This window comes from Gouania willdenowi, chromosome 1 (genome assembly GCF_900634775.1).
Source record: "Gouania willdenowi chromosome 1, fGouWil2.1, whole genome shotgun sequence".
NCBI lineage: Eukaryota > Metazoa > Chordata > Actinopteri > Blenniiformes > Gobiesocidae > Gouania > Gouania willdenowi.
The window spans coordinates 24,851,937-24,864,139 of NC_041044.1; the positions used below are offsets into that span (position 1 = coordinate 24,851,937).

A 12,203-nucleotide genomic window follows, 5' to 3' on the forward strand; every position below is an offset into this window, starting at 1 on the left:
CTGCAGACAACATGGCTAATAAGGGTATATCATGGTCCCTAATCACTGGAGTTGCTAACACATGAGACAGCATGCTGTGAATAGGGCAAGGCAAACTGCATACTGCAAAAGACCATCGTCTGAGAGGTAAATCACTCAGCAGACAGCTCTATCTACAGCAATAGAAGAATTTTACTGGATATGGCTCAAATGGATTTTTATTGGCTCTAGAAAAACTGACCCTTTAACATCAAAGTGAATTCTCAAAAGAGCGACATCAAAAAAGGCTGACCTTTTGGAAAGGGCCTGAAGCAAAAAGACCTGACCTAAACTCAAATGGTGATGCTGTTGAAAGACATGAGGAGCAAACCATTGGTGTATAGAATGAGGCTGGGCTCAACTGGGTCAGAAACAAACAAAGAATCTTCAACGTCATCCTGGTTGTGGTAAAGGTGCGTTTATAAACCTCGTTTGTCAAAGCCCCAACCAGTGTTGTAAATAGTAGAAAACAATTACCGGTAAGTGAGTTCTGTTAAATCCCAAACCCAAAGTGACAGGTTTTGACCTTTTCCTGATGGGTCCATTGGGGTTAGTGTGATCTATTTATGAATGCCTGGATGTCATCAGTAGGTTTCATTTCCTCTGACCTCATGCTATTTGGAGTAAAGGGCAACTCTGTGTTAGGATTTGTCTTGTGTATTAACTTGATGGTAGATACCATTAGAGTCACCTTCTCAGTAAAGGAGGTGAGAAATTACGTGAACCAACTAAATTATTTCGGACAAAATGGTTGTTCAGGTTGAAAGAGATAATTTTTTGATCTATCAGGCTCTGTATTCCCTTTATGTGGGAGTTTGTATGTTCATGTTGAAGAGTTTTTCCTTTGGGTGCTTTTGGTGGTTTTCCACCAGGTGCAGGTGCACCAAATTCTTATCAAAAAATGGCTACTCCTAATAAAATTAAATCAAATTGTTCAGAAAAAAACAAGATAATTTTAGGTGTTTTTGAATGCATTTGCACATCTTTTGTTTATTGGTAATACATCAAGTCAGTGCACCCTTTAATAAAAGGTAAAGGCAAATTTCATTAGCAAATCTTTAAACCTGGACTAAAAAAATATTGGGATCACTTTGAAAACTTCCAACAGCGCTGGCCATCAGCTTCATATGAAAAAGATTTATGTCCATCCTTAAGAGAGCGTGGATTGATAGAGGACTAAATGAATGTGAATAGAGGGAGATAAAAAAGTAGAAGAATTATTACACTGTGAGAGAGAAAAACCCACCTCAATAAAGACCAGATACTGTACGATTGAAAACCCAGATTAACACTTTGTATGATTTTTTTTTTCCATCATGAAGCCAAATCAACACTTTAAACTTGTGATGAGAACCCTAAAGGCCTATTTATTGAAAAATAACTGTGCCTTTTATCTCCATCCTCTCCTCTTTAATTTTCTGACCAGAGATGATTGCATTGACTGATGCTGCCTCAGACTTGGGGTCAGATAAAAAACTCCCATCATCGGATGAGGGGAGGCAAATGCTCAAGAGATAAACTTGTTGTCCATCATCCTTTGTCCAAGTGCAGTCAGGAGATTGGTTATTGACCCGAGGTTACCTTCTCCAAGCCAAGACATTTGAAAACTCAGTCATGAAAACACACTATGGTCCCAAATACTTCTTTAGAGCAGAATTTTAAACTTTAACCTTTTATTTTTTTTCTCTCCAGAAATGTAGTTCCCAGATTAAAGTGTAAAAGTTATCACTGGTCAGTGTAATATTGTAAGCTTGTCCAATGTGTGTCTTCCAACGTTCAACATCTTCTTATACATATAAAGAAACTGCAGTCAATTAATCAAGGATAAACTTTTCATATTCATGCATGCCTTTTCTTTTTCAGCCTACATTCACTACCTCGTACCACAGGGTATACTTCTTGGTCTGTACTTCATCAAGCGTTTGGCTGCTTTTTCTTTAGATCAACCCCACATCTTTTAAACATGTGTCCTTCATCCACAGGTACCTATAGACAGTCTCTGCATAGTGCCACCTGCTCATGGCGGAAGTCCCTGCAGGGACAGAGACGTCTGTATTTAGGGGAGTGTCCAGCACAGCTGAAGAGTAAAGGCTCCCGCTGGAGGCCGCACTCTCGCCGCATCACAGAGAAGGCCGGGAGGATGTGGTTGATCTCAGAGTCGACAACCTCGCACTGCACTTCAAGTCTGGGAGGGAAACAAGTCAACAGAGAAAAGAGTCACACTGAATATCAGCATACACAAAACTATGATCTGTAATTAACAGTAGGAGCCCAATCAATGCAATATAACTGATGATATGTAAATACTTCTAACATTCCCAAAACTGCACGAGCAAACACTGCAAATACTGAAAAGGTGCAAGGTTTTTATTGACAGGTAGATCTGAGTGAGGTACTGTAGATCTGTAAGAGGTAGATCTGTGTATCGGCTGAAAAGACTGTATTGATTAATACTTATTTTCAGCAGCAAGGTTTTTCAAGGCTTGTCTGAATAAACAAAACCTCAACTTAACATACTCTTCAAAGAGAAGACAAAATGAATCTCGCTGGAACTATTACATGGAAGTCAAGTGAAACTTCAAAGGAAGTTTCACTTGAACCATCAAAGACTGGCATTTGACAGTCGAAACATTTCGGGAGATAAACATTTCTTGATTAATACTTGGATAGTAAAAGACATTTCCTGTATGTCATTGGCCACTAACCTCTTGTGTCTTGCGTAACGTCTGAGCCTTTTTTGTAGTGTCATGGGCCCTCATTTATCAATCGTTCAGATCTGAGCGTACGACGTGCGTTCGACCAAATTCACGCAAGCTTCGGTATTTATCAATTCTTAAGTGATCGTACGCTACAATCAGAGCTTACTTCTGGTCCGACTTCGTGTACACAACTCTGAGTGTGTGGATTTGTGCTGCAGCACAGCAAAATGTGACTGAGTTTTAAAATAAAGTATGAAACAAGCCTCAGCTGTCATTTCAGCATAACCAGACACACATTCAGAACAGATCAAAATGGATTTATTAAACACACTGATAAACCCTACTACTGGACAGGAGCACATAGGTTCAGCAGTGCACAACCAACACACACCGGGATCACTGGAGCGCTGCTTTGGCTCTGTGTTGGACCAGCGTGGGAAGGCTGTTGTATATATACAGAGGAAGTGTGTGGCAATATTTTAACCTGTTTTAAACATTGCATTGGTGAATGGAGTGATGTCTTGACGTATTGTCCGTCAGCCTGACTCATTCACTTTTTCTTGACCAAAATGTAAAGAATCGTCTTGATCGTCTTTTTAGGCTGTGGGTGAGTAACATTTAATTCAAACTATCATTCCTTCCAATACAGAAACGCTGTTCACTGCCTCTGTTATTCTCTTCCACAGAGCGTTTAAAATGAACTTTCAGTTTTCACACTATCAAAAAGCACATCTTTGTTTTTCTTCACCTCAGTTGTGAGGAAGCTGATTTTAATCTCGGAAATGTTTATTTCCTTGCCAGTGGTTGTTTTAACTCAGTTGGGGCCTCCGAACAGGGAATATTTGGGAGCCTTGCACTTATCAGCAACCGATCATTAATATGCTGGGATCGGTCAGACACAAATGTTTCACAAGTCCCAAGTTGCTCCTGTCGTACAACCAAATGTGAACTCAGATTTGCACCCGTTTTTACGCAAGGTTGATAAATGAGGGCCATGTTGTTTTCTTTTGCATATATACAGTATGCATAGCTCACATTTCCCATTCATAAGTGAATAATCCAACGCTTGAATTCTGCTTCCCACTGGCACAAAGAGCCGCCAAGAATCAAAAAGCGATTTTGCTATGAAAGCTTGGCCTCCACAAGCCAATTATCACTATGGTAACTATTCTGACTCACTGCTATATAATCAATATATATACATGTCAGCACACTGTAACCGATTGCTGTAGTTTCTAAAGTAACAATATACAGTAACTTCTTGTTTTTGTCTTTTTACAAAGTTTAACTGCGTACTGCAGTGCATAATGGGTAAAAAAAAATTAGCATCAATTTTCTACAGAGAGATATTGTAAAACTACAGGCAATCTGTGTTCTCTCTGCAGAGTGTGTGTATTACAGTTTAGTAGTGTTTATGTGGGACCTGCCTGCACACAAGACGATTTGAACAGGGAACAGATTTCATCCACTCATTCAGCACTGTGCGGCGTTCACAGTCAAAAGCGTCCGCAGAAGACAAACACGCCAAGCTAGCCTGTCTGAGCAGGACCCCATCTCCCTCCTCACGGCGCGGCCATCGCAGCGAGAGAAAAGACAAGGACCCTCATGGATACTACAGAGGCAGGCTGGGGGTCCCAGCTCGACCGGCCGCTATCCCCTACACAACGAGGACGTCCTCGTGTTGGACCGTGGGGATGATGACGACGCCTCCTCTGACCTCCTTGTATCGGGAGAGGAAGAGGAGGATGACGCTTTTATCACTCTGGCCCGGGCTGCACTGCCTGCGGCCTCTGTTGCCTCTTGGGAGGAGAATGGGGAAAGCACACCTGCTGCCACCGCAGTCTGCGGTGTCCCCCCGAAAACCAAGCCTGCTGACCAAAGCGGACCATCTCCAGTTTGACCTGTCTAGCAGGGCTTACGGAGCGGCTGCGCTCTCGGTCAGAGCGTTGAATGTCCTCTCCATGCTCATGAGCTGTGTGTGTTCAGGTTGTTCAGAAAAAACCTCAGGCAAGGCACCTCAGGTTCCAAAGGTTTACTGTAAAACTGTATGTTTGAATAAATATTATGTTTTTTACAGCTCTGACTCTGGTTTTATTTCCCAGGTGAAGAGAATCTAAGGCAGACCTGGACATAAGGTTCATAAGAAATTACAAAATAAACACATTTTCTTATTTTACCTCATGGGTGGATTGAATGTGCATTGCTTTTATTTTGAAGTTCTTTTGTTTTTTTTACGTCACACATTGGTACGTAAGTAGTAGCAGAACTAATTAGAGCTGGGCCGGGGGCGGGGTAAATCACCGGGCTCTTTAAACCCAAATAATAAAGCCCATGATAACATCATTTTGCAACATACACATGCCCGCAACAGCGGGGCCTACAAGCTTCAGCACCACGGAGAGCAACTATGCAATTTTGAAGTCCATCAAACGGACATGACGCAAAAACAAAACAAGAGAACAACAAAAACATTAGGATGGTCACTAACATACATTCAAAGCAGTTCAGCACCACGGATAGCTGCCGCTTTATTTTGACACCCACTTTAACCATTTCAACTCAGAGCCTGTATCAGCAGCCATAAAGTTTAGTAAAACTGGCGCAGCGGCCCACATGTTCACAAACACAATGTCAATATGAAGTACTATAGACCTACTCACCACTATTTGAAGGGCATATGACGAGCCTTGCACTACGTGAACTCATCCACGATGCTCTGTATGTCCATTTTCTTTGCTCTCTCATTCTCTATGGACTACAGTCCACTCAGTCTCTCCTGTCCCACTGTGCTCCTCAACTGGTTTTTAATAAGTTTTAACTTGCAGAAACCATGTTTTTTACATTTCTGACGCTTGAAAAATTGAAAAACGGCAATGAATGAACCGCTGTTAAGGCTCTTAAATAGTTCGTAGTACATAGAAAGCTTGTCACCTGAGGGCGCGCCCGCTTATTTAAGGAAACTCACTTTAAGTACAGGTGAACGGTTGTGGGACCCATGCAGCATTCCTGAAAACCAGCAATCATCCGATGTGCGCTCCTGGCCTGATGTTCAATGACCAGACATTTATACATATTTGATAGTGAAACCCAGTTTATAAATGAAAGAAAACCTAAATGCATTAACGCTTAACTACTTGTTATGAACGGGCAGGTAGGCAGGCTGCTGTACTCCTGTTAATGAAGGTTTTCGTGTATTCTGATCAGTTTCAATGGACGAGTTTCCATCTCTACATTAGGTCTCCTCCTTACTGTCGCACGTCTGCATATCAGTCCATTTTTAGTTCAGTTTTAGTCCGGCCCTCCATAATATTTTCTTGTTCTCATGTGGCCCCATGTAAAAAACAATTGCCCACCCCTGATCTAATGCATATAGAATGCTTCACAATATGCATATTTTTTAAAAGCTGCTGATGTAAAGAAAGACATAAATTCTGTAATTTTATTTACAAGATAATGTTGCAAACATGAATACAAATACTTTTCTGTAAAAATACAACAAATTGTTGTAATTCATATCCAACAAAACCATGTAAAAGTTATACTGTAATATACTGTAACTGTTTTTACAGTAAATAATGCAATGTTTACAATACTTTATGGGCAACTTTTTTGCGTTTGTGTTTACTGTAAATTCCCCAGTAAAACCTTTACAGTGCAGGCTGCCCTGAATATCTTTGTAGGCAAGGCATTTAAGCCACAAGTTTGGCTATTTTAGCATTTCGGCTTCACTGTTTATTGCATCTTCACAGAGTCAAGCTGCAGTGATTCCTATCCCTACTTACGGCTCCTACACAAATGATGTACATGCAGTGCAGTCTTGGAGATTTACTTTGATGGTTTTTACATTCAAACCATGTGAGCAGTGCTGCAAAATATCCTTAATGTGGCCTCAACTTTTATATTGAGCCAAAAGCCATGGGATGTTTGCCTGCACTGCTGTTCCATTGCCAGGTGTTTGTTTTTCCTCATCATTTGCTTTAAAATGTCAAATTTGAATCTTTTTTTTTTAAACTAGTGATGTACACTGTAAATATTAGGTTAATATAGATACAATTATCTGCAAACCTCGCAATTCTTTGGATAGAAAATCTGAACAAGCTATTACCAAACATCAACATTTAAATGGATAGTGAGCTACACACATCTCATCATTAATCAGGTGTGTTGGAGCAGCCAACACATGCAAATTTATCATGACATTTATCATCAGTCTACTGTATGTACAGTAGGTCTCTTGGTAAATCCTTCTATTCTCTACAGAGACAAAAGGGATTTTTTTCCAATTACAAGTGAATGCTTGTAACAATCATTTAGATTTTAAACTGTATTAACAAAAAATAAAGAAAGGACTTTCTCTGAAATGTGAACAACAAAAACTTTTTAAAAGTAAAAAGATTGAGATTGATTAACAGTTTTGAACATTTGCGATGATTAGACTAAAAATAAACGTCAATCGAAAAGTAATTACTAGGGATGTAACAATAAATCGTAAGGCAGTTAAAAGCCGATTCATAGGTATCACGGTTGACATTGATACTTTGAAAATTGAACCGCAGTACTGTTTTTAAACAGCAGAGGGCGCTATATATTTATCCCTTCTCTTGTCCAGCAGTGTATGCAGCGGGCGGAATCTGCTACTACTCTCTTTCTGGCCACCTTCTACTCTTAAACAAGTTCATAAATGATTCCTTACCCCTTAGCACCGAAGGAATATCTGTAAAATTACCTGAATATCTGTAAAAGTCACGTTTTTCTAGTAGCTCTGTCTGCTAGCGTATAGCATCTGTTCTTCACTGTTATAATAACTGCATGCCAACCGACCACTGGGTTACCAGCGCCCTCCAAACAAATATCTGATGTAAATCAGTGCAAGTCCAGTTGTTAAGGCACACAATACATTTTCGGTTGCACTTTTAAAAAGAAAAATAACTATTATGCAGTTTTGCATTGTTTACTATAGAACCAGAATTTAAATTAAAGGCTTCTTCTTCTTTTGTATTATTCCTTTATTTATTTTATTCAAGATTTATTTTTAGTTAAATTGCATTGTTTTGAATAGTTTATCAAGGGATTCTTTTGATAATGAAAAATAAAAGGAAAATAATACATATTTTCTATAATGTAATATTTTTCAGTCATCATTTGTCTACAGTCCCATTTTCTAAAATAAATCGTGAGAGAATCGTATTGTGAACCCAGTATCGTAAATTGAATCATATCGGGAGTTGAGTGAATTGTTACATCCCTAGTAGTTACTAAAAAAAACTGTGGAAGTCACTCAATATGTTTGTGTGCTAACGTACCCTCGCAAAGCCTCTTTGTTGTTGATGAAGCGAAAGTGTGCAGGTTCACAGATGAAACCCGCTGACTGGCAGGCCTCCACACACGACTGTCCCTCCTGAGACACGAGCAGCCTGAGGGAGCTGAGAGGAGGCCAGGCCGCCGGAGGCGACACATTGGATGCCCATCCAAGGGCCGTGGAGTTGGGCAGGGCCACAAAAAGAGAAGCGATCATCCTACTGCCAATAGTGGAGCCTTCTCTGGTGAGGTTGGGTGCCATGAACGGAGGCTCTGGTGTGCAGAAATCCTGAAGTAGAAGATATAATGAAATCAGTTTTTGGAAACATACTGTGTTTATTAGTTCAGTATTTCCTAATAGGCCATCAGACGACTTTACCACGATCCAGGATCCTCTGATTACTGTAAGTTAAGGTTCAGGTTGCTCCCTTCAGGTTAAATCCAATACTGTAAGTGGCTTCACTATGAAGAGGTGAGTCTTTATTAACTATCAATTGCACCATAAAGCTACGTCAATACAAAAAGCAGCTTGCTATTCAAGAGAAAGTAACAGCATCCTTAGTACTCAGTTTGTGTCTTTACACCACAGGTAGAATATTGAGTAAACTACACTCAATACTGTTCCTGAAGGCATTTATGAATCTTTATTTGCTGCAAAGAGGAGAGATGTGGATTGGGCTTACATATTTAGAGACAGTCAATACAGATTTATGATGTAAATGCACTGTACAATAAGCAAATTAAATAATACACAATTAAATAAATGAATAAATATAACAAAATAACAAATCAAACAAAGATTGAAATGAAAACTAACTAAAACCAGGGGGAAAAAAATGAATAAAGATTAGTTTGCATCTTGTTCTTGTGACAGAAACTTCACATGGAGCAAAAGGACAAGAGCTTGCTTTATCTTGACTTTCATTCAGAATACAGACTGTGAAAGTATGTCATCATGGTTCTTCTGCCTTTTTGGTTCTAAAGCAGTAAATATTATTAAAATAAAGTATCACAGCCTTGTTCTGGCTGAGCGTCATTAATAATGAAGATGCTGCTCCCACATTGTGAAGAAGAATTCACCAAACGCTGAATTGTTCACACACACAAAAAAGAAAAATGAATAAAAAATACCTGAAAGGATAATCATAATAATTGAAACAAACTACCAACTCGTCAGTTTCAGAATTCACAACAAACTCTCTAATTATTTTCATCAATTAATCACTTCTGATTTTTTTACTCATCCCTCCTCATCAGTATCAGAGGAGCTTGTGTTTGTTACCTGAGGCTGAACACTATAAAAGAGTCAAACACTAACTCACAATTCACGTTCTCATAATAACATGAAATACAGTATGTATAGAAATATATACACTATAGACATTGGGGAGATTTGGTGGTGTATATAAGGCATGAGCTGAAGCTCCTCCTACCTGATGCTGTATGTAGGCATGCACTCTTTCCAGCATTCCCTCACAGGTGTACTCATAGGGCAAATAAGGCTCAACCTGAAAGTCCGACAGACAGAAAAAACATAGTAATTACTGTCACAATTTGCCACCATTAAACAGTGTTTGTTTATCCTTTGACTTTAACTTCATTGTTCATAATAATTGCGATAAATTGTCTGCTCCTGTTGATGATTTCAGCCAAAGAATGTTGCTAATGTCATGTTTCAGCACAAACTAACCATAGTGTGTCCCTGCTCAGAAAACTCATTAAGCTTTGTTTGCTTACAAATAGATCACAGCTTCTCTCTGATGGTTTATAACTAAAACACACTTTTAAACACTATAATTAGTAATAAGCTCGAAGCACTGGGGGACTTTGTTTAATTTACTATGCTCACAACAATTCAAAGACACTGCATCAAATAAGAATGGGTTGATAGACAGTAGCAAAATTGTTAATTATTATTTAAACTGCATTTCAGGGTCCTAATTTTAAATCAGACGGACTGGGTAGAATTAGACTTCCTTGTAAAGCTCATTTGTGTATGACCTATGCTTTTCATACATACTGTACAGTTGATGTTACATTTCCATCTGAACGGCATATTAAAACACAACTGAAATATGTTCTCAAGGTCATCCATGAGTGAACTCTCACTTGGCTCCATTTTAAAGAAAAACATCTGCCCGAGCAGATACAATTTAAACAGTGTCATACACTGCAAACCTGATCAAAGTCATGAACGGATACCCTCTCACTTTTTGATTTTTAGCTAGAGCTTTAAAATGGCTTGATGACTTAATTCCAAGAAATCCATGTGCTTCCATCTTTTTCTGTTAGACATGTTTTAGACGTGAGAGAAAAAGTCCTACATGATATTGCTGAACTTTACAGTGTGTGCACTAATTAACAAAACCATCAAAAACTATAACATATAAAAATATATATTTTCAGCTGAGTTGAGAATCATTGGAAGAAGATTAAATAAACTAAAAAATGATCAATCTTAACAAGTTCCTTAAGACTTATGGAATGAATGACGTTTGGAGATCCAGAAATCCTGGCCAGAGAAGTTATTCCTTTTATTCACCAGTACATTAGACATTCTCTCGAATAGATTACTTTTTTCTTGATGATAATTTCCTCCCACTCGTTACCAAGTGTGAATATCAGGCAATAGTGATCTCAGATCATGCACCATTGTTGACTCTAAATATGTCAACCTCGGGCAACAGGTACCGACCATGGAGATTTAATACACTTTTGCTTTCTGATGCAGAGTTTATCAAATTTATCTCAAAAGAAATAGATGAATACTTAATACATAACAGAACCCCAGGAGTATCCTCTGGTCTAATTTGGGAATCACTAAAAGCTTATCTCAGAGGTCAGATCACATCATATAGCGCTAAAGTAAAGAAAACATTTTACAACTCGATGGGGTACTGGTACACTCTTTCTCCTCTGAAATATGTAAACAACGCTTAGCTCTTCAGACTGAATTTAATCTGATAACTACAAAACAAACTGAAGACCTTTTAAATAAATCTAGACATAAGGTGTACCAACATGGTGAAAAAATTGGGAAAATTTTAGCACATCAATTGCGACGACAACAGGTTGACCAGTCTATTCTTGCAATTAATAATAAACGTGGGGCAAAATTAACAGAACCCTTAGAAATTAATAAATGTTTTGGTGAATATTACACAAAACTATATACTTCTGAGTCCAGTGGGAACACATTGCAATTCGACTCCTTTTTTAGTAAATTTGCTCTCCCCACCATTGGTGATAGGTCTGCACAAGAGCTAGAGAAGTCCTTCTCTAAAAATGAATTTATGAATGCTGTTACCTCTATGCAACGCGGGAAGGCTCCTGGGCCAGACGGTTTTCCAAGTGAGTTTTTTATAGCATTTTCGACAGAACTGTCACTGTTTATGATGAGTCCTCGACCTCTGGCACACTCCCGGAGACTATGAGACAGGCTGTTATATCTCCGATCCATAAGAAAGGTAAAAGTAAATTAGAATGTAGCTCATATCGGCCCATTTCACTGTTTAATGTGGATAGTAAAATCTTTGTCAAAATATTAGCACACCACCGAGAAACCGTTGTTCCTTCAGTGGTATCTGATGATCAAACAGGGTTTATTAGACATTGGTATTCATTTCATAATGTTCGTAGGCTTTTAAAGATCCTTCATGATCCCACTTCACCTGATATACCAGAAGTGGCTCTCTCGCTGGATGCAGAAAATCGGGTGGAATGGAATTACCTTTTCTATACTCTGAAGAGATTTGGATTTGGTGTGAAATTTATAAACTGGATTCGTACTTTATATTTTTTGCCTGTTGCTGCAGTCCGAACAAATAGTAATCTGTCACATTTCTTTAAGCTAGTACGCGGAACTAGACAAGGCTGTCCCCTATCTCCCCTATTATTCTCTCTAGTAATTGAACCCCTAGCGGCCACAATACGCAATGACGTTGGTATTAGGGGTGTGCAAAGAAAAAATTTTGAACATAAAGTATCCCTTTATGCAGATGACACACTTATGTATTTGTTTGAGCCACTTCAAAGCCTTCCAAGGTTACTTAACCTTTTGGATGACTTTGGGAAAATATCGGGCTATAAAGTGCCCATAAATTTTGAAGCACAACAGAATATGTTGCGGTCACTCCCATTTAAACTGAGTAAAGATAAATTCAAATACCTACTGTAGGTGTATGGATA

The 12,203-nt window shown here is 38.8% G+C and overlaps 1 protein-coding gene across 4 annotated transcripts in view; it reads right to left on the minus strand.

Annotated features, from left to right (window-relative positions):
• Positions 1-1,674: 1,674 nt before the first annotated feature.
• LOC114467149 (alpha-1,6-mannosylglycoprotein 6-beta-N-acetylglucosaminyltransferase B-like) overlaps positions 1,675-12,203 on the minus strand; it is a 114,773-nt gene continuing 104,244 nt past the window's right edge. For 3 of the 4 annotated variants that reach the window (XM_028453242.1, XM_028453249.1, XM_028453233.1), the window contains 3 exons: positions 9,449-9,523; positions 8,021-8,304; positions 1,675-2,203 (listed from right to left, as the gene is read on the minus strand). In XM_028453242.1, coding sequence (XP_028309043.1) covers positions 2,005-2,203; positions 8,021-8,304; positions 9,449-9,523 — 558 coding nt within the window. In that variant the 3' untranslated portion in view covers positions 1,675-2,004. The remainder of the gene's footprint in view (positions 2,204-8,020; positions 8,305-9,448; positions 9,524-12,203) is intronic. The other variant, XM_028453259.1, reaches the window with a different exon arrangement.